At 33.9% G+C, this 23,906-nt stretch overlaps 1 protein-coding gene across 12 annotated transcripts in view; it reads right to left on the bottom strand.

The window, feature by feature from the left end:
- Positions 1-23,906, bottom strand: part of Robo2 (roundabout guidance receptor 2) — a 516,317-nt gene that overhangs the window by 35,132 nt on the left and 457,279 nt on the right. For 9 of the 12 annotated variants that reach the window (XM_048346411.1, XM_048346412.1, XM_048346415.1 and 6 more), the window contains 5 exons: positions 23,358-23,540; positions 16,863-16,905; positions 15,334-15,461; positions 9,808-10,089; positions 4,146-4,302 (listed from right to left, as the gene is read on the bottom strand). In XM_048346411.1, the coding sequence (XP_048202368.1) occupies positions 4,146-4,302; positions 9,808-10,089; positions 15,334-15,461; positions 16,863-16,905; positions 23,358-23,540 (793 nt within the window). Of the gene's footprint in view, positions 1-4,145; positions 4,303-9,289; positions 9,416-9,807; positions 10,090-15,333; positions 15,462-16,862; positions 16,906-23,357; positions 23,541-23,906 lie in introns of all 12 variants that reach the window. The other 3 variants (XM_048346413.1, XM_048346419.1, XM_048346423.1) reach the window with 2 other exon arrangements.

Below are 23,906 nucleotides of genomic sequence, written 5' to 3'. Positions count from 1 at the left end.
AATACCAGCTGAATCTGTGATGGTCCATACCTTATCCACTTGCCACAGCCTCATGTAATTCATCATCTATAGTTAAATATCAGAATCCGTCTATGGCACACAAGGATTCACAATTAACCTTAAGACACCTTGTCATATTATCTCCTGCACTGTGTAGGTTTAAAACCCAGCAAATATCTATCCATAAACTGATGGCTGAAAGGTGTAGATAAGTAATTAATATGCAATGTGGTAAGTCACAGAAGCTTGAGGAATAATAGAAAATAAGGCAAATAACATTAGCTTGAATAAAATCTATAGCTGGAGAGTAATGAGGCTATTTCTTCTCTGTGTTCTCATTTCATACCATACTTACATTTTTTTCTTTGTGATTAGGGGAATTCTATCCACTTGTACAGATATGACCCATAGTACTGCAGTTTGTTGTAGTTGTTGGCTAGCAATCTATTCTAGTGCACAATTAGAGATTTCCAATTATCCTTTGTCCTTATTTCTGGCTCGACTGGCTCTGACTGATACTCTACTCTGTGTACTATTATTTCTGAGCAAATAATTCTGATTCATGCTAACACTGAGTTGCTATAAGACTGACCTAGGTTTACCAGTTTATCTGGCAGATGGGACTTCACCTTACTGATTCAATTGTATACAATGTTCAATTATGATGTTCAATTATGGCTTGTAGAAAACAGTGTGCATGGTGGGGTAGTGTCTATTGCCTATGTACCTTTAGGAAGAGGATCAGATATTTCTTATTAATTGTATTTTTTCTAACTGTGCTATTTTCTTCTTGCTTCTAACCTTAGCCCTTCTGACACACACACATACATACATATGTATGTATGTGTGTGTATGTATATATACATATATATGTATATATATATGTGTGTGTGTGTATATATATATATATATATATATATATATATATATATATATATGAATGGGCTGGGAGCCAGTGGCTCACAACTGTGATTCTAGCTACACAGGATGCTGAGATTTCAGCATCATGATTGGGAGCCAGCCTGGGCAGGAAAGTCTCTGAGACATTTATCTAGAAATAACCACCGAAAATCCAGAAGTGGAGCTGTAGCGCAAGTAACAGAACACTAGCCTTGAGCAAAAAATTCTCAGGGACAGTGCTCAAGCCCCAAATTCAAATCCCAGGTCTGTCACAAAAAAGAAGGTAAATAAAAATACACATATATATATATATGTGCTCATGAATATATATGTATATATGTGTGTGTGTACATATGTCTATATATCTATAAATTTATTTTATATTTTACTTTATTATTTGCCATGAATATCAATAACAAATCTGTATATCACTTTAATACAGAAATATCAAGAAGGACACTTTAAAGAAAAAGTTAACTTTAAGGTCTTCAAGTTTTCTCTATCAAGAAAATAATACTGAATTTAAAAAGTTTTCAAGTAAAGGCAGAGAAGGCAATATGGAAGATTATTTCTGTGAGATATTCACAGTTAATCTATAAATATAATACTTATTAAGTAATATTTCCTTTACTTTTTCATGAAGATTACAAATTTCAAAGCACAAAAATATAAATAACCTATCAAGAAAAGATGATAATTCCTCAATTGACTGATTTTCATTTGTTCTGTAATGTTTATTTTATTGTGGTTTTACTAAAAACAACTGAAATAAGAACTTACATGTTAGGTTTTAGAAAACTGAGCCTAAAGAATAAGGGACTGGCAGTTTGCTATTGGTATATGGCCAGGATATGACCTAATCCTTATTTTTATTAAGAATACTGCCAGGTACTAGGGGCTCATGCCTGAAAGCCTAGCTACACAGGAGGTTGAGATCTGAGGATGCCCACTTTAAGCTAGCCCAGGCAGGAAAGTATGTGTGAATCCTCTCTCTGCTCTCTCTAACTAACAACCAGAAAACTGGAAGTGGAGATCTTCCTCAGAAGTATGACTAGAGCACTGGCCTTGAGCAAAAATCTCTGTAATAGCACTCAGGCCCTTGAATTCAAGATTGATGACCACCACTACCAACAACATACATACCGTACACACACACACACACACACACACACACACAGAATAATAGTCACCAAACACATGAAGAAATGTTCAATATCTCTGGCCATAAAATAAATGAAAATCAAAACAACATTGAGATTCCCCCTCATCCCAGTTGGAATGGTCATTATCAAGAACACTAACAATAACATGCTGGTGGGGATGTGGCCAAAAGGGAAAGCTTCTACACAGTTGGTGTGAATGTAAACATGATCACCCACTCTGCCAATCAGTATGGAGGTTTCTCAAAAAATTAAACATTAGAGCACCTTATGACCCAGAAATCCCACTCCTGGGCATTTACCCAAATCACTACAAAACAGCTGGCACTTAAGCAACCAGCACAACCATATTCACTGCAGCTTTATTGTTTGGTTTTGTTTTTTTGTCAGTCCTAGAGCTTGAACTCAGGGCCTGAGCACTGTCCCTGGCTTCTTTTTGTTCAAGGCTAACACTCTGCCACTTGAGCCACAGAGCCACTTCTGGACATTTTCTGTATATGTGGTGCTGGGGAATTGACCTCAGGGCTTCATGTATATGAGACAAGCACTCTTGCCACTAGGCCATATCCCCAGCCCTTATTAAGATTTTTAATAACACATAATTTGGCTAATTATTTTACATTACTCCAAGTATGTACAAGTAACTTTATATTTTGTATCATAATTTTCTAAAAATGATGAAGCTGCAAGAACATGTACTATGTCATCAACAAATAAATATTTCCAATGTTACTTCCAGATAATAAATTCAAGTTTTAAGTTGATGGAAATGTGTTATTTCAATAGGTAACAAACATTTTATAGTCTATACTTTTGATTCAATATGAAAAGAAAGTGGCATTTAAATTCCCCCCCTTTTTTTTGTGATCTATGTTCATCATTTTATGCATTATCAGCTCTACTATCACTTCCCATTCATTTTGTCTGTTCTATTTCACCATTCTCTAACCACAATCTTAAAAATTAAGTACTGTAACAATCTTTTCTTAATAAATTTAAATATTTGGCTTTTCTTTACTCATGATTACTTGACACACATATAGTTATATCACTAATATAAATTAAAATCATATTTTAAGATAATTGGTTAACTCAAATGTGATAATTTTATGTAAAGGAAAACAATGAAGTTATGTAAATAGACACTGTAATCCCAGAGAGATAACTTGTGATATATACAATGAAATATTTATTTGAAAAAAAGACATAAAACCAGTATTCAAATGAACTAAGATGTTACAATATGAAATTATTTCTAAACAAAAAATACTATGTAGATAAAAAACTGCTTGTATTCTAAATTTTCAGTTTACATATAGGCCTAGTCTGAATTAAAAGAAGGTTGCAGAGATTAAGGAAGCCATATGCACTTGGAATCATTGAAATGCTATAAAGAGACCATTTTTTGACTTGCTTTTTATTGGAATAAAAATTATCTGTGGCTTTGTGTTTAAAATCAATTAACACTTAAACTAACAGGAAACAACTCTTGCGAGATGTTTTAGAAAGAATAGGAAACTTATTCACACTTAAAGGCCCTCAAAGGTAATTTTCCAACTTAAAAAAGGTTTTGTTGCAGACTGTGCATTGGCTTGAACCTCTTTCATTGTTCCTGCCCCTAAATTCCCATCGCAGCAGATGATTAAAGTTCTACCCACTGGTCAGGTCCCTACAATTATCCCATTGTGATGGCGCTCTATCGTGGCGCCCTGCTATGGCCAGACATCAAGTCATTAGAGAGCGGCCAGGGATGATGAAGAAGGTTATTTTAATTCCCTTTTCAGCCCTTCTCAGGAGTGGCTCTTTAGTTCACAGAGCTGTGGGTACTTGCTTTCAAACTAACAAGCAATATTATAAATGGAGGCTTCATTATCATGATTGCAGACAATCTAAGGCACTTGAAGGCCAAGGATTCACAGTCTGCAGTGTGTGCTGTTGTGTATCTATCAGCTAAAAATATATTTTCAGTACAAACTGTAAAAGGGGGAAAATGCAAGGACAGGGTAGAGGAGAGGAAGGATAGTGAACAATAGAGAAGGGAATGCAGGCCTAGTCATTTTGTTGGTAAAAATTGTATACTTTTACCCATTTTCTTGCTGTTCCACTGTGTAGTGTTCCAGCTCTGTACCAGGAAGGGGCTGGACTGGGGGAGGAGGTAGAGGAACATTGGCCCAGGCTGATCCATTGTTTTTCTGTGGTTTCGAAGTGTTTTTATTTTTCTTCTTTTTCCCACCTTTTCCACCTAAAAGTAAAATGCATGCATTCAGAGTTGCTGAATATCAAAAGAAACAGAGACTCTCACATGGAAAGCTGTACCCTATGTTTACAAAATACCCAGTCATAATGTTAGAGATGGCTTAGATAATAACATAAAGAGATAGTATCATCAGAAAAAGAGGATTCGAATCAATCGAAATGATAGTTTCTTTCCTAATACATTAACTACAGAGCTGAATAAACCAAAATCATGGGTGCAGTATCCAAAGCACATTTATTCATTTATTCATGTCTGCTAGTTCCTTTTTCATTGTTAAGTGAAATAATGGTCCATAGCAAATTCTTTTAAATGTCAGATTTTAGTGCATGCATAATGTTCTTTTGCATCTTCTCTCTCAGTAGAAAATTTAGTATCAGAGGATTCAGGTTGAGGTTTCTATTAGAATTTACTCAATTACAAAAAAAATCACTCAGTTTAATTTATCCAAGAAAATAAACATTTTTTTCCTCAAAAGTCACTGATAAAAGTCAATCAGCTACATTCTAAAGATCATTTGTTAATGAAAGGTTCAGTTACTTTCATATGTAGTGAAAATAGTCCGCAGGTATTTAAAATCATAACATTTTATAAAATTCCAAGAAGAGATTAATATAGTAATTATTTCCAGTATTACTTATAAAACATATGAACACATGCACAAAGTAAGTCAGTAGCACATGAGCCATATCTAGGATTACATGGAGTTTACTGAAAAACAAAACTAAAAGATTATTTGTATAACACCATACTTTTTATTCTTCCAAAACTAAGAGAACGAAGCTTGTTCACAAAACACATGGACCAGTGTATTCAAGAATGAATACTTCTTTAACAATGTAAATGGTATATCTGGAATATAAGTAACTTCCATTATTCCCACCTTAGTCTATCGATATTTATGCAAAAAGTGCTATTGACTTCTTGCATTTCATCATTCTGGGACTAAAAGCTATGAGTATAAAACATTTATATTATGGTTGTCTAGTCATGTACACATCACAGAAATTCGACCCATATTTTCTTTCTTCTACCATTTACTAATCTCTGAGTTGTGTACCTTATTTGATAATGCATTCATTCACAGTGTAATCTGTTTTCTATATAGCATGTAGATCTACACACATTTCTAATTCCAGCAAACAAAGTGCTTTACCCATTGGAGCTCATTAGTAATTACACAATATAGGCCAGTTAATACTTATCTCTATCATTCCTCTATCTTAAAGAAAGCACAGCTTATAATCCTCTAGTGATTTCCCTGCTTTAACTTCTTCAGGTCCCAAGGGTATTCCTGAAATGGTACACTATTTAGCAGAAGAATCTTAATTGAACTTATGTTTAATTATTTTTTAATCTTTCAGATAACCACTTTACTAGTAACTATTATTTGCTAGTGCCTCACACCTATAATCCTAGTGATACAGGAAGCTGAGATCTGAGGTTCATGGTTCCAAGCCTGTCCAGGCAGGAAACACTGTGAGATTCTTACCTTCAATAAATGACTCAAAAAAGCAAGAAGCGGTGCTGTGGCTCAGATAATAGGTTGCTCCTATTGAGCAAAAGGAAAGCTCAGGAACAGCACCCAGGCTGAGGGTTCAAGCCCCAGGACGAGCAAAGGAATGAAATAAAGAAAAGAAAAAGAGAAAGAAAAACAGAGAGAGAGAGAGAGAGACAGAGAGACAGAGAGACAGAGAGACAGTGACAGACAGAAAGAGAGAGAATCTGTTTTTCCTAAGTATCTGTGTACAGTCATAGGACCATCTTCTCTCTTGATTTACTCTACTTTTTAGTCTATTTTTGCAAGATTATAGAGGCTTTTCTATCTGACTCCAAGATTTGCGCATAGTGAGCTCAATTCTTGCTTTCTCCCTCTTTGTTTCCTAACTTTCTGCAATATAACCATCAAATCCCACTTCCTCTCTTCGTAGCCTCTGTTAATGTGGGTTTGAATATCAAGTTAGTGTGTAAAATAAATTTTCATTAAATTATTGAAATGATTCTTCCATACAATTTTCATCAATGGTAATAGCTTTCCCCCTTGTTTTCCATTATTTCTTCCATTCTTCAGGTTTCATTCACACAGTTCTGCCTGATAGAATTTGGGCACAGTCAATATGGCATGCTCTGTAAGTGCAAAGACTGGGCCTACTGAAGGGCAGTTAGCCTTTCTCCTTGGATTATGGTACCAAGTAGAGTAAATCAAGAGAGAAGATATACATATACTTATAAAAAAAAACTGTACATATATACTTATTAAAAAAAAGCAGATTGTTCCAGTACACACAGTAATATCTTCTATTTCAGTGTCTCACATTGAGTTGATCCAGAGTGCAATTAGAAATATCTATGGCTATTGGGGAAAATAGATTTCTTTTAATTTTTTGGTAGATTATGCCAAATATTTGGAAAAGGATTTTAAAGTACAGAATCACATAACATATTACTTGTGGTGCAGGGACACAAATCAATTTTACTTTAGAGTTCAAGACCATTTGGATACCTTTTACTCATACTTAATTGTGTAAAATATTTTAAATATTTGTCTTTTTCAATTAAAGGAAAATTTGTGAAAATGGGAAAGAAAGAAAGAAACTACTATTTGTGGAGCTCTGAATGCAACTCCCCTTCAGTCTTTTGTTTAAGTCCTTCATTAAGGACCCAAATTCAAGTAAGGCATTCATTGTCTACTGTTTTAACACTAGATTTAAAAATGTGTTTTGGAAACAAATGATACACAAAGTGACTTTCTGAGAGCTTTTTAAAGCAGTATTTCTCTCTATTAAAAAATGCCTGTTGTCTCATTTGAACAGTCTGGTTGCACAACCATGTTCTCTTAGCAAAGAGCTAAGTGGTAGAACCTTAGCATAGTGGTAGCTATATGATATAACCTAAAGCATATCAGTTCTCCTTTGGTTCTGGAACTTAGTAATGTGAGCCACAGCCCACTACTATTACTTGTACACACAAAAAATGCTCTATTATTTTAATGGGAGAAATGCCTTCACTGAGTCTAAGAGCATAGTTACATGCCTTGCAAATGCATCTGATCCCTGTCTCTTCAATGCAAAATGTAAATATTTTGATTTTTCTAGACTTATTATATGATTTCTACAGGAAGAAATTATGAAAACATCTCATTTTAGGATGAAATGTATAGGGACTGTGGACTTGCCTAGCATGCATGAGTTTAACCCTCTAGCACTGCAAAAACGAATTAACAAAAATATGTCCTATTCTTTTAAAAAATGATATACTAAATTATTTATCATTCAATATATATGTATATATACATACACACATGTGTGATTATGACTTTAAAAAGGGGTTTGAAATTTCTTGAGATTCATAGTTTTAAGAATTGGCTTTTAAACAGAAATTCTCCATATTTATGTACTGAGTAAATAGTAAGCATTTCAAAGAGGGTAAGAAATTCACTCAAATAACTCAAAATCTCCAGTCTTTTATTACTCTTATTTTTTTTTAATTGGTTACATTACTGTGCACAAACTAAAGAAATCATACAATATGTTACCATTAGCTAGCCTTCTGGAAGACTTATCTTGAATTTGAGACTTAGAAAACAAACCTATAGATATATGAACAGTAAAATGAAATATCAAACTCAACTGGCGTATCAACTCAATATTAAATGAAAGAAAGGATTATCACTTCACTCTTAGCTATTGAAAATGCTTTCTATCTCCAATTTAAGTAATTTTGTATTCAAATGTAGATGAAGTAGTTAATATAATTCCTAGATATATATAAATGTCACTCAAGAGATAAATGGATTCAAAAAAGTGGCAAGCACTATTGTGAAACCTGTACTACCTACAATTACTCAAAATATAACTTTTAAAATCCAATAGCAATCAATCTATACAAAGTACTTAATGATAGTTTCATAGGTATTATAGAATTCATGGCATAGAATATGTAGATTGCTTTTATGCATTTCTTGATCTTTACATATTTCAATGAAATAAAAAGGAAACCTCAGGGCAAAAAACATACTTTTTAATTATTCAGAACAATTGTGGGAGTAATTATACATAAGTGACAGCACAAATGACATATAAGGTCATTCAAAAAGTTCCCCTATATTATTAAGCCAGTTTAAATTCATAACAGATGTTTAAAATTTTCTTCATTCTATAATACATCAAATCCTACCAATAGGCAAGGAAAGTAAATGACTCATTCTGGAGGGAAGAGAGAGCATTAACATTTTCAGTTTGAGAGGGTTCTATCTCCTGAGGAAAAGTAATTTAGTAAATGTAACCCTAATGATGTTAAATTAGTTAACTCTTTATGGTGTCTATGCCTATAGCATGTGACATCCATAGCACACTATGGTGCTTTGCTATTAGAAAGAATTAAAATATTTTACAAACAATAGCACATATTTAATCTGAATATGTTGAGCAAGAAGGGTAAAAAAATCAATAAAAATATAAAGTTAGTTATCAGCCATATAATGTAAAGATTATGGTTAGATGTTAAAATGTGTCTACTAAAATGACCTCATTCTGACTATAAAAAAGTTGTGATCACATCAGTAGAACCCCTATATGAAAAGTCTCCATACTCATTTTCATTTCAGTTGAATTTAGCTTGTGTTTTCAATGATGTAGAATTACTTTTCATGTGAAATCTTTGTGTTATGAATTTCTCTTGACATAAACAGGGTTCAAGACAGATCACATTCACCTTTTTTTTCTTAAAAATATTATTGTAAAATGGCATAATTTTCTAACAAACTTATCCCAGTTTAGTTAGTTCAAGAAAATTTATTCTTCCTCCTCCCCCCAACCAAAGCTTAACTTCACTAGGATAAACCCCTCTTGTCATTTGAAAGAGAAATGCCTGATAGGGGCTTGTGAGCCAGGCGTATTTCTTCATTGGCTATTAGGAGTACAGGTCATATGCTGGTGACAAACAGAAGATTTCACCTTACTGTAAGGAGACCAACCTGAAAGACTGCCACTCCTTTCTGAGCTGTTGTGAGAGCTGGTGGTGCTGAAATCCTGTGACTGGTTGTGTGGCATTCTATTAGACAATCCCTCAGCCAATCGGTAGTCAGGGATGTAAAGTAAGGCTAAGGGTTAAAGGGCAGAGGTCATAGTGGCATCATGTGATTAGTTCACAGCACAAGCCCATGCAGAACATGCAGTTAGCAACTCGGAAGCAGATGTGGGAAAGTGAAGGAATGTTTGGTCTGTCCTATCCTAATGGAAGTAGAGATGGATTGTTGATTATTAGTCGAAAAGAAATGCTGAAAAGAATGAAACTGATTGGTGCTGGTGTGCAGTGGCGGTGGCGATGGTGGTGGTAAGAATTGTTCAAGGTATTTAATACATGCCAATACAGTGTTTGAGTTTAGGTAGTAAACCTGGGAATGAATCACAAAAGTGAACAACAAATACTAATCTCTATATCATGCACAAATGTTGTGAGATTCACTTGTCAAGACACAAGAACCTGACTCACCATTGTTACCTTTGTTCTGATCAGGTAGAGAATAACCAAATCCCATCAGATCAGTTTTCTGCTGAATAGAACTTTTCCATTGTGGATCAGGTAGATCAACAGCCAGTTCATGGATGCTATTGGAATGCAAGATCTGCGTTGTGGCATATGGGGTAGCCTGTGTTATTTGGCTGGAACTGTTGTACGTGGTTTTGGTAGTGAAGTCAATGCTGCTATAAATGGCTCCATCTGAGAGCATTGTTGCTGTTTTATCCCCTTGGCCTGGAACCGGTGGCAGTACATCTGTGATGAACAGGGAAATGGAGCAATTTAACTATGCATAGGAAAACCAAAACTATCAGGACTGAAGATGAAAAATAAATGTGTCATGCTGCGTGTTTGCATTTCAGCTGAGATAGGCTTCATGAGCCAATGAAGGGTAGATGATATACAACCATCGTCAAGCTATCAACGTCAGTGATAGGCAGGCCTAGTACTCGCCCTTCACATTTCACTGCTTAACCCATCACTTCCCCCAGTCTATTCAAACATGAATGAGAAGTTTGAGATATTTCACGATGGAAAAACACTTTCAGTTGTTTCATCAGTTCTAGAGCCAAGTCTTAGCATGTTAGAAGCAACACCTAAAAGGAATCCACAAATCACAAAAGCAAATATGTATTTCCACTTCACTCCAAATGACAGAGTACAATGGCAGAGTACTTGCAAACAGGGACCCTAATTATACTACTCTGATGATGAAATATATATATTTTTAAGTTTTAACTTGCCATTTCTCTGGTTTGATTTTATAGCTCCAGAAATGGAGAATAACTGATAGCAGAAAATGTGTTCTTTTTTTCTTGGATAACAAAGGGAAATTTTCATGAATAAATCATTTTCACAATACAGCAGGATTTAGCTTTAGAAAAGGCAATCTCAGTGATCAGTGAGTTTAATTTATGCTCTCAGCTCTTAGAAATGGAGAATTATAGTTTCACGTTGTAATACAGCAAGAGTAAAATTAAACTCAGGAACAACACTGAATATCAATCAGTTCATTTATCATTTTGGTATGCTGAATTACCTTTACATGATGCTTTATAATTTGGATCTGCCACCTCTCTCCTGAGCACTTATGCTTTCTTTTTTCAGAAGAAAGATACTAAGCGAATCTTAGAAAATATTGACAGTAGTTTTAATCCAATAGAGTTAAAATAAATACAATTAGCTGTATTTCCTTAAGAATGGACATTCTGATAAATCTTGCTTCACAGAACATGATATCATAAAATTACTAGACTTCTTCACTATAGGAAATTTTCAACTAATTTAACAAACAAATTTAATGGTAATCAGTTTTTCTTGAAATAGCTTCATAGCATTGCTTTGAAATTTATGAAAGCTAAAAGTGTCCTTAGCAATAATAACAAAGAATTGTAATATACATTGTAGATTGTATAACTCAGACTAACCAAAAGTTTTAAAATCTTTTTGTCACCTTTACAATAAATATATAAAATAAAATCTGGCCCAATTTGTTTTATAAGTACATTGGGAATAAACTTTGCTGAAATAAGGACTTTAAATATATTAAACCTATAAGATTTATAACATTTCACTATATCTTGTGCTAGTTTAGCTAACTGCTAAGTATGATGATGAATAGCATATTTCATTCTGAAGTACTAGTATCACGTTTTTGTCTCAAAAATCCTCACCTGGAAATCAAACCTCCTGTTTGGATGTTTTCAGACTTTTGTTTCTGTATTTTGTATTTATTGTTTCACTTGTGAACATTAGTTGAACAAAAATATTCCTTCAACATGGGACTCAGTTTTATATACTGTGAATTTGAGATTCTCCAAAGCCTTAGATTTAGATTGTATGCCACTCCAATTACAAGTTATTGATTTTTATCTGTGCACAAATTATCAAAAGAAAATGTAGCCAAAGGGGGCTGGGGATATGGCCTAGTGGCAAGAGTGCTTGCCTTGTATACATGAGGCCCTGAGTTCCATTCCCCAGCTCCACATATACAGAAAACGGCCAGAAGTGGCGCTGTGGCTCAAGTGGCAGAGTGCTAGCCTTGAGCAAGAAGAAGCCAGGGACAGTGCTCAGGCCCTGAGTCCGAGGCCCAGGACTGGCCAAAAAAAAAAAAAAAAAAAAAAAGAAAGAAAGAAAATGTAGCCAAAGATAATCTAATGTAATATTATTCCACAACAACTAAAGGATGACTCTAGAAATAAAATGTCTTCCTGGTAGATGCGATTATAGTCAGTCTTCAAGTCAAATAACTTGTATTTTGATTTGGCAGCTGTATGTTGTCCTCCAACATCATTTGATCATTACCATAGTTTACAAAAATGAATTTAATTGTAACCCAATATTGAAATATTGGAAGATTATACGAAAGTGTGTGTGTGTGTGTGTGTGTGTGTGTGTGTGTGTGTGTGTGTGTATAGGAGAGGCCTATTTCAGTGGGTCTTTTGGAAAACTATTGCATCTTTCCACCCATGCTGGATCTGAATAGGTCTTATCATGGCTAGGCAGTATTTATTCCACTTTCAAAGTCCTTGTGCACTTGTAATGCAGTTTTCAATTATCTTGATTATACCTGTTTTTATGTCTTGTTTTATAAAATTGTATGTAGCAAATAAATAAGTGGAGCTGTGGCTCAAGTGGTAGAGTGCTAGCCTTGAGCAAGAAACAAAACAAAACAGGGAAAGCACTCAAGTCCTGAATTCAAGACCCAGGATGGGCACAAATACACAATTTATTTGTGTGAATAACTGCTTTCTTCACAGTAATCTTAGGGATTCTTCTGCTCAAGATGGCTTCAAACTATCATCCTCCAATCTCAGTAGCCAGAGAATCTAGGATTATAGGAATGGCCTACTAGCAAATGGCTCATTAATTTTTACAATCTGTATTGACAAATGAAAAATTATGTGATAATTTGTTATTTTTAAAGCCAAAACATCATTATTGTTACATTCAAATGAGTGTCTGCATTCCAGTCGTAAAGATAGATATCAAAATCCCATTCTATGAGAATATAGTTAAACATATGCACCTAGTTGAGATTACAGAGCAGAGGAGAATGAAGATATGAGGTTTTATACCTATATCACCAATTATTTGGCTTGGCAAACTTTAGTTTCTTGATTTTTAAATTGATAATATGCTACACAATTTTTCAGTTACATAAAAGTCATACATTCAAAAACTATAGAAATCTCTATGGTATTTCCAGCAGAAAATAATAATGTTTCACAGGCATCTCACACTGAAAAGGGACAGTAAAACTAAAAAGCCTTACATTTGACCTTGATGTTCATCTGTGAAGCATTTCTTGTCATGAGATGAAAATTAGGTAGAAATAGAAGAAAAATATTGCAAATCTACACATGTATATGTTGGATAAATTGTACCAAGATACTTTAGAAGTCAATATATTCTAGAAGTATAAAATCTTTCAGTGTTTTCTTGCTTTTGATGAGAGTAATCAAACTAATTACTCCAATTTTTTACTCTTATTCCATTCTCCACTCAATAACAGACTGGATGACTTAAAATAGTGCTCTCCTCATCAAAATACCATCAATGGCTTTGGGAATAGTTTAATTCTGGGTATAGTTTAATTTTTTACATGACAGAATATTTTCTGTTATCTAGTTTTCTGTACTTTCTACCATTTCTGCTGCTCTGCATTTTTATGTACAAGCATTAGCAAGTTAATTAACTAATTAATTAATTTCTTACTTCTGTGTGCCAAATTGGGAATGGACCCAGAATTTAGGGCATAGCAGGCAAGTATTTTCTCAATGACTTAAGATCTCAGGCTTCCATTCATAAATTTATTTATTTATTTATTTATTTATTTATTTTATTTTTTGGCCAGTCCTGGGCCTTGGACTCAGGGCCTAAGCACTGTCCCTGGCTTTCTTTCTGCTCAAGACTAGCACTCTGCCACTTGAGCCACAGCACCCCTTCTGGCCGTTTTCTGTATATGTGGTGCTGGGGAATCGAACCTAGGGCTTTATGTATGGGAGGCAAGCTCTCTTGCCACTAGGCCATATCCTCAGCCCCACCATTCATTTATTTTTGTTTGTGTGTGTGCACTAGTGTTTTGAACCCAGGACCATGGGGAAGCAATCTATCTACGTGAACCATGCATCTAGTCATTTTCACTTTTAGTTATTTTTAATAAAATGTCTTTTGCTTTTATTTCCAGACTGGCCTTCACCTTCAGTCCTCTTGCACATGCCTCTATGTGATTGAAAACACAGGAACATGGCATGACACATATTTGGTTTATTGAAAACTCTTTGCCTGGATTGTGTATGATAGCTGTCTGGGCCCATCTCATTTCTTAAAATGTCACTATCCTTGCTATTTCTAGACAATTTCTTCTCCACACTTTTCTCATCTGCTTGCTTAATGCCTATTCTTTCCTCAGATACAATTTAAATAGCATCCCCTTAGGAACTTTCTTACTCAAAATGGACAGTATCCCACATAGAGTACTGGAATGGGAGCTCAAGTTCAATTACTAGAAACTGTCCTCTGCCAGGAAAAATGTGCATGCATCTTTCATGCTAAATATTGATATCATAGACTCTCCCTTACCTTTCTCTAAATTAATCTCTTCAATTCATTAGAAAACAAATGTAGTTTGTTGGGAGGAGTACATTATTTTAAATAGATACATATGTATTACTACATAAAAATATAGAGAATAATCTAGCATAAACCTTTGGAGGTAGTAGCATGCTAGGTCGTTTACATCATTTTATCTCATTTGAAGTTAACAACTGCAGAACGGATGAAAGTTCTTTCTGAACATGTTGTCCAATTTACTAATGTAATATACTACATCAGGTTAAGGATAATCTATTGCTATACCAATACCATACTCATAGTGACTAATGAAATGCTAGGTCCCTATGATATGTTCAATAAATTCATACTGTATAAGATTTAGGAAAGTGAAAAATATAATTCATAATCATGAGCCCTAGTCAGCAGCATAGTTCCCATAGATTATATGAATGCTCATGAAAATAAAGTGGATTATGACCATTCACATTCTAGGTGAGTAACACCTTCTTTAAAAAACTTTGTTTCAGGGCTGGGAATATGGCCTAGTGGCAAGAGTTCTTGCCTCATATACATGAGGCCCTGGGTTCGATTCCCCAGCACCACATATATAGAAAATGGCCAGAAGTGGCACTGTGGCTCAAGTGGCAGAGTGCTAGCCTTGAGCAAAAAGAAGCCAGGGACAGTGCTCAGGCCTTTAGTCCAAGGACCAAGATTGGCAAAACAAAACAAAACAAAAACTTTGTTTCACTTAATATAATGCAGACACACTACTTTTACACAAAATTTTTTAGCAAGAACACAACAATCATTAGCATATATGCTAAAGATATTTTACATATGGAAGCTTCAAAAGTCTCTCTACCATATTTTCATTTATAAAGGGATTGGAAAGTCAAGAACAAAAAACAAATAATAAATTTATAATTAAAAAATATAACTTACCTCCACGCCCAAAATTCCCAATTTCATTGGGTCCACTGTTGCTATTGTTGACTGGCAAGCTTGTGGCTGGCCACGAATCAGCAAGCCAAGGATAATTGGGATCACCAGAATTTAGAAGACCTGGACGGCTAAAACCAAAATGAGAAGGGACTCAATAAGAGTTTCATGATGCTGACACTCTCTCTTATATTACAAAGGGTTAAGGCATAAAAGAAGATTTTAATTGACTTCAAATTAAAATGTGAAGACTTCAGAATTAAGGAACTTTAGCAGTTAATCAAGGCTAGATAGATAGATACATCAACCCTGTCAGTGGAAGCAGAGTCTTTGCCTGTGTTTGTGCTAGCATCTAAATGAAATCAGTTGTCTGCCCTGAAACTGGTGATATATTAGATCCTCAAACAAAGTTTGATGACAAATTGACACCTCAAGGGATCACTTGCAATGAATGGCCATTCCATATCAGCCATTCTCAGGTGTTTGGGCGATTCTATCCCGGATTCCTGATACTCCACACAAATCTGTGCCTCTAGGCTGCCAACTTTATTATCCTGCTTGATTTAGAAGCAAAGAAATTGAGGAAAATTAATGAGTAGTACTTCTACTGTTCCATCAATAGCACATTTTAGTCTTCTAAATTGTCAAATATCAGGGGCATATTAAAAGCAATAAAAGATTCACTATGATCTGATCCAGCATGTGCATACAATCTGTAAGGAAAAGTTCTTTCACCTCAGATTTAGTACAGAATTTCCTTCTTTAATGCTAAAGATTAGATTTCTTCTTCCTTTACATATGATTAGCATATTTACAAAGACATAGAACATCTATAATCATTGTACATTTTATGATAGACCCTTTCTGTTACAAATCCCTAAGAGAAACATGTGTTTCTATGGAAACTGCAATAAGAAGATTCAACAGCTTTCTTGCTACATTCACTAGCTCTCATTAGACTTAATTTCTCTTTGCTAAAATATTGATTAAATGGGAGATTGGAAGTTATTACCAGAGCCTAATTACAATCTACATATTGGCAAAGAGAAAATAGATGAGGATATATGGGTTTGTTATCAGCTTTTATCAATTTCAATTGAGTATCCAAAATTGTGGAATCCAGTCCTATCAATCTACAGCCCATTCATCATCCATGAATCATTTACTTTGTGATCGATTATGTGTAATTGTTCACTCACAGCAATTTAGGGAGAGCCAATAAGGAGTCTTAAACAAGAGCAACTTCATTTGCTAATGTCTAATTAATGCAATAAACATCCTGCTAACAAATGAACACATTCCTTGTGATATTTACTACTAATTTCTTCAGGGGCATCTGGGAGATATGAAGCATCTGGACTTGATTCCTCTAAAGTGTACAATAGATAGATCATTAAACCTTTTGGTAAGTAATTTAATTCCTCCTAGATTTGTTAGACTTGTAAGTGATCATTTATTTCAATAATAGCACCCTACTATAGTTTTCTAGTACTGAGTAGCAATAATCATAAAAAGGAATTTTCATAGCATACCTTCCATTGGTCATTAGTCCTCCATCCCCTCTTTGAAATGTAACTAAATGACAAAACAGAAAGACACAGTCAATATTAATTATGGTTAATAACGACTATATATTGGACCTCAGTTTAGAATTGAAGCCTCTGGGAATTTTAACAAAATATAATTAATGTAATTGTACAGGCTCAGGGCAAAGCCATCACTTGCACAAACTTTAATAGAATATTTCATCTCTTCAAGTAAATGCTTAAATCAAAATGATAATTTATAACTTATAAAAGCTAGTTTATATTTAAATGCCAAATACTGCTACAAGTTGTACGTGCATTGGTCCTAAACTACTGAGGATGTAGAATTATCAAACCAAAACTTAACATAAAGACATCTTAATAAGAAGTTATTAAACAAGACACAGAATAGATACTAAAACAGGATTTTTCCAAAAATGAATGTTCTTCTAATAAAGCAAACAAAAGTAGTATGTGCTGATTACCTGTTCCTCACCATCAGATATCCTTTTAAGTAAAGTTAGCAGCACTATGTACTGAGTAGTACAAATACAATTACAATAGAGATGAACTTATAATTAATTCAGAATAAAATGCCCCTGAAAATGGAATTTACAAACAATTGAGACTGAATGGGTTCCAACTGAATTTAATACTTGTCAAGTCAAAGATTCCTATAAATCTATACAACTTATTAACAACACCAGCAAGCATGCCACAGAGCCAAGGTAATGAATCCACTACCTTACATTCATCAATTGTTTCTGTTCCATATAGCACAAAACAGTGAAACTGGATGTCAAAGATTAGTGAAAGAAAGTAAATAAAAGTGCAGATCCAGCAGCTTCTACACAAAAGATTTGTCACCAAATGTATTTGAACTTCAAAGTAATTTATTAATAGGAGAAATAATGCGCTTTTGATTCTACAAAACTATCTAGGACAGCAACTCCACTGAAAACTAGTAACTTAGCAATCAAATTTGAATATGCCTAAACAGTATCCTAAACTCCCTAAATCAGAAATTAGTTTATATCAAATTTTGTCACTATATTCTTTTTGCTGGTACTGGGACTTTAATTCAACATCTGGATGTTGTCCCTGAGAATTTGTGCTCAAGGTTACTAATGCCCTAATACTTAGGCCACAGATCCACTTCTGTCTCTTTTGGCATTTTATTGGAGATAAGACTCTCAGGGACTTTCTTGCCCAGGTTTGCTTTGAATTGCGGTCCTCAGATCTCAGTTTACTGAATAAGTAGAATTACATGTGTGAGCCATCAGTGCTTCGCATGCCACTAAAATGAAGGGAAAATTGTTTAATTACAAATTTGTAATTAAAGTACATTAAAATATGGAATTGTACTTGTGCCAAGAAAAAGATTGTGCTTACTAGAGACAAAGCTGGAAACATATTCACTCGAAATCAGGAATTTTTTCGAATATTTGAAAAATCAAGAGCATTCCATGGTAACATTTGTAAGTTCTTAACCTAACTGAATAGTGCTAAGGTTCAGTTAGCTATAGTTAAGAACCAAAAAGGTCCCTAGACAAAATGAACTAATAATTTTTAGAATGGCATACCATTCAAATTTATTGCAATTTCATGGGAAATATAAAAAGGTTTTGCAAGGTCAGCACACATACAAAGTACTGCTAATATTATTTGACAAGTTTAACCCTAATCTCATGCCAGCCAGAGCTACAAAAAGGGGGAGAAAAATATAACCATGTGGTAAATTGACATTCTGAATTAAGGAAGTATTTGGAAGTATATCTCCACAAAGTCACCTTTTCCTATTCTGAATGAAAACCATAATGTTGCTGCCCAAACACATTACATTTTCTGACAAACAATTTCTCAAATATGAATGGAGATTAAACCTCTTTTAATAAGCATTAACAACTCAAATAATCAAGCTATAAAAATTCCATCTAATATTTTGTCTGCTTTTGGATAGTCTTGTCAAATAATTTATATGTCACCAATCTCTTTAAAACACATGTATAAAGTATTTAGAATTTTGTGAACTTTCTAACTCATGCTAAATTATTTATATTTACTGAATTTTATGAAATGTTATGTTCAGTGATAGTCACAAAATATAACTTACCCTTTAGAAGTCAAAATATATTTTCTTCATAATTTTTGCTGTCAATCATTGTAAATATAAATGATATCCAGCATAACTTTTAAATGACACATACAGTCTTCATTAAAATTACAATAGAGTAATATAGGTACATATACTATACATTTGTGCATTTCACACATGAAATCATTGTAAACATGATAAAACATTTACTTCAAATAAAAAAGTCTCCTAATATTTTCTGTCCAAACTTTACAATGTTGTTTGAGCTCATCAAGCCTAGATAAGTAAATTTTTCCAATTATCCAAAAATCTCCATGTAGGAACAAGAATATTTTTAATGCTTAGCAAAATAAAGATATATAATATTGCATGGTGCTCTATGTAGGATGTCAGTTTCTGGAATAACATTTGTTCTATCTGTCCTTATTGTCATGGGCAAATTGTTGATGTGCATTTGTATCTGAAGAACTTAAATGAAGAATTAGTATTTTTATTTTTTGTTTTGTTTTGTTTTTGCAAGTTCTGGAGCTTGAACTCAGGGTCTGGGCTTGTGCTTCTTTTGCTCGAGGTTAGAACTCTGCCACTTTAGCCACAGCTCCAATTCTGGCTTTTTCTGTGAACGTGGTACTGAGGAATTGAGCTCAGAGCTTCATGCATGCTAGGCAAGCATTCTACCACTAAGCCACATTTCCAGCCAAGATTTACTTATTTTTTTAATGAAGCGTCTTTGTGCAACACTGTCTTAGAGAATCATCTGCTTTCTGTGGCAAGAAAAAGCAAAACATGCTTGAGGAAAATTATCTTTATAAATGGCTTAAATGTGCAAATTTATGATTGTTAATACTTGCACATACAAGTTTAAACCACTAGTGTTCTAGGATAAGTAAGTTACATCCTCTGATACCTAAAGAAAATTATCAACACTGAGTAGCAAACTATCTTTTGCAAGTTTTAAAAAGTATATAATTTGTAAAGCTAGTAAAAAGCAGCCATAATAAAAGGCGTTGGGTGATGCTTGTCAACATGAGGTGAATGGAAGGCTTCTTTTCCACAGTAAAGGCTCACCCCACAAGAGAGTCCTATGTGTCCCACTAAGCATTCTGTCTCTATTGTACCTCCTTTAGTTAACAAGATACTTAGAGTCAAGATGTATGTGCTGAAATCAAACTATCTTTATAATTCTATTTATTGTAGATCTAGCATTATTAAAAGTACAGGAGAATCATACCAAGTGTTCTTAATTATAACTGGAGTTTTGAAAAATAGTCTAAAGCTATAAATTATTTTATTGTATATTTTCTTCTTTATTAATATTAATTAGTTGTACAAGAAGTTTCATTTTAACATGTTCATATAAACATACAGTCATGAGCAGACTCATCTCTCTTCCCTCTCCTCCTTCCCAAACAAGTTTCTTCTCAACAAGGTAAACTAAATCAATTAAAATGCTGATTCAGTATGGACTCTTTACTAAAAATCAATTACTACTAATATGAATTGGCAATTAGAGATTATGAAGGTGTAAGGAATTCAAACTACATAAACATGTATCATGCAGTGAAAATGTTAAATCTTTGGTTTTCATCTTGTGAGTAAAATCACATTGTTTCAATAAGTTTGGGCTCTCTTTTGTACTTATAAATTGTAAGATTCTCAGAGAATACTTATAAATTGTAAGATTCTCAGAGATTTTATAAAACTTTCTATATAAACGGAACACATGCAGAGTATGTTCTATACAATTAAAACCACATCAGAGAAAATAGTCCATCAATTACTCTCTGTACTATTAAAATGATTCATTCACTAATTTATTTAATTTCAGAAACATGACAGTATGGTTAGCACACATTCTGTCATTCAATATTATTTAAAAACATCATATTCTTTAAGTTAACTGGAAATGTAAAAAGTTGAAAAAGTGGGAGATTGGTTATTAGGATAGAAAATATATAGCAATTATCACAAGTCAGATATGCAATGCTAGGTGCTTATGGTTTCACAAAATTTCATTTGCTTCTCATTTAGAAGAAGTGAATTACTACCTGAAGGTAAATACATTCTGAGAGTCAGCCATCTATCAAGTAAGTATAAAAATTTTGAAAGGCCTCTCTCTCTCACTTGGCCTTTACAAAAATATTTGAAAATCATAGCACATTCTGAGTTAATAGGTTTTCCCCAAGCATATGGGCACCAATCAAGATGAAAAAAATGATAATAGGAAATGTGTTATTTGTGTCAAGCTCAATGACCAACAGATATTTTAAAACTAACTGCATAGGTTTTGCAAAGAATGCTAATTTTTTTAATGAATGTATTAAAAGTGTAAACTTTCCAGTTACAAGAATCATTTTATTTATAATAAGTCAGTGAGGGCTAGCAATATGGCCCAGCAGTACAGTGCTTGCCTGGCATATGTGAAGCTCTAGTTTCGATTCCTCAGTGCTCAAGCCCTGAGTACAAGTCCCAGGCCTGGCAAAAAAAAAAAAGTGAAAAAGTGAGTGATGAGGGCTGGGAATGTGGCTTAGTGATAGAGTGGTTGTCTAGCATGCATGAAGCCCTGGGTTTGATTCCTCATTACCTCACAAACAGAAAAAGGGAGAAGTAGCATGTTGTGGCTAGAGCAAAAGAAGCTCAGGGAAATGCCCAGGCTCTGGGGTCAAGCCTCAGGACTGGAAAAAAGAAAAAAAGAAAAGGAAAAAGGAGTGTCTGAAGGAAGAATTTGGAGGGTTAATAGGCACCATTCACACGGGATGTACTAGAACTTTGCACTAATGTGCTTTGAATGTCTATCTTCTAATACCAGTAAAGTCATGTGAAAGGATAAACACAAGCTGACCTTGAATTAAATCAGTTTTTCTTTATGTGTTATAAGATGGGTATGAGTGTGTCACAAAGGTGAAATGCATCTTAATGATTGGTTAAATGTGTAGGATCGTGGACACTTTTCAGAGATGAATAGGGACTAGATTTCAAATGGGAAGATGCATGGCATAATGTGAATGTTGATGACACAGACACTGAGAAGTTCTTCCTTATTCAGTATTTTCTCAGATATTCAATGATTGAGCATTGAGGTAGTGACAAAGCATAAAGAACAAGGAATTAAGTAGCTACTGAAAATAAAAATGGCAGAATGATGGCATGTCACTCAGCATGGAAGCCAGTGGTTATCCTCCTTTCTCTACTCCTAGAATGTTATTCTGGTCAGAAACCAAGAGTTTTCATCTTCATAAGATACAGATGTAAGGAACAATATTATTGTCAAGTTACCATATTTAATGCTGTCAGGTAACAAGAGAAACATCCAGTGCTTGATTTTTACACTAATTACACATGTTTCTACTATTTGGTAAGAATAATAAGTTCTGTATAAATGACATTGATGAATGCTCACAATACCCATTAGTAATTGAAGACTGAATACAGTATCACAAAACTTAAAAAAGTGTGTAGGGAACAATGTTAAATTCAATTTATCACTTTGAAAATTCTAAAAAGTTTTAAAAACTATGTATCATTTTTATTGTAGTTCTGTTTATAAAACACAAAACAAAACAATAAAACAATCAAAATGTATTGAACCATAAATTATAATCTCTTAATCAGTGACTTTATCTCTTCTCTTTTTTCTGCTTCTGTTTTCTTCACTCTTTCTCCCTCAATCCTTCCCTATCTCCTTTCTCTTTATCATTGTCCCTTATATTTTTTGAAAGTTTTAAAAGCTATCACTTCTCACATGCTTCAAACTCTGGCTTAGATATAAGACTTAAACATTTTTAAATGTTCAAAGTTCATTTAGCATCTTCTCTTTTCCCTTTCTATTTCTGAATTCTTCTCTTTGCTTCCTTCTGTTTCTTCTGAAAACCCTTTGATCCACAGTCAGATATAAACTCCATTTAAGTGAACAGTAAATCACAGAATTAATATCTCATCAGTTTTTGTTTTAAATTCTGGTGAGATTTTTGCTTATTATATTCTGTCTGGGATGTGTTCCAGTGTAATCTATATTCTGACATAGCATAAGCTGTGTTTCTAATCATTAGTGCGTATTTCAATAATGTTCTTAACATTCCTGAAGAATATCTTCTGATCAAATAAAGTTTGTATGTGTATGTTTCTATATATACTTTTGAAGATCAGGTTGGGGAAAACATTTGAGCTTTTTATTGGTGTGTATACTTGTTATGCTGCATTGAACACAGAAGCAGAGAGATTGCCTGTGGTCAAAAAAGTGATACGGTCAAGAGCAAGGCACTGAAGCATGCTGCTTATAATTGCATTTTACAGACCAGGTTCTTAAAACAAGCCAAAATCATTTGCTTCTTATCCCATTCCATTCCTCTTTCTCATTTCATTACATTCCTAAAGATAAGTGGTTCACATGGCTGAAAATAGTCTCTTACCAGCGTAATTACTGAGACCCTTTCTCTTCTTTCTTCGCCAATACAACCAGATGCTAAATCCCATCAAAATTACCCAGCAGGCACCACCAATACCAGCTATAAAGGCTGGTTGCTTTACGACATCAGTGATTTGTTCAGTTATGCTGTTGTTGTTCTCAGTAATGACAACTTCATTGCGTCCCCCTATGTATAAAACAATGGAGTTAATATGTATTAAAATAAATAAAGGAAGACATATATGCTGTGCCTAATGCACAGGTAATCCCTTCAAGCTGAGGTAATATCTGTTTTTCTGCTTGATATTTGTTTTGTTTTACCAGCTCTTATCACAACTGTTGGTAAGAATTTTGTAAGTTATTAAGAAGAAAAAATTGATATGTAAAAGAGTACCTGAGAATATGCTTCCCTGGGATTTGCTATGGGAAGATAAAGAACCAGTTCTTGATTTCTAGCCTTATAAACTACTATTCAAACAAATACTTGGAACCGAAATAACAACTCTGCTTGAAATTTGTTGAGTTATTTAATATCAATATTCGAAGAGAAAGC

Source organism: Perognathus longimembris, chromosome 5 (genome assembly GCF_023159225.1).
Source record: "Perognathus longimembris pacificus isolate PPM17 chromosome 5, ASM2315922v1, whole genome shotgun sequence".
Lineage (NCBI taxonomy): Eukaryota > Metazoa > Chordata > Mammalia > Rodentia > Heteromyidae > Perognathus > Perognathus longimembris.
The sequence above is the reverse complement of the archived record's forward strand: the minus strand, read 5'-3'. Positions and strand labels throughout refer to the sequence as shown.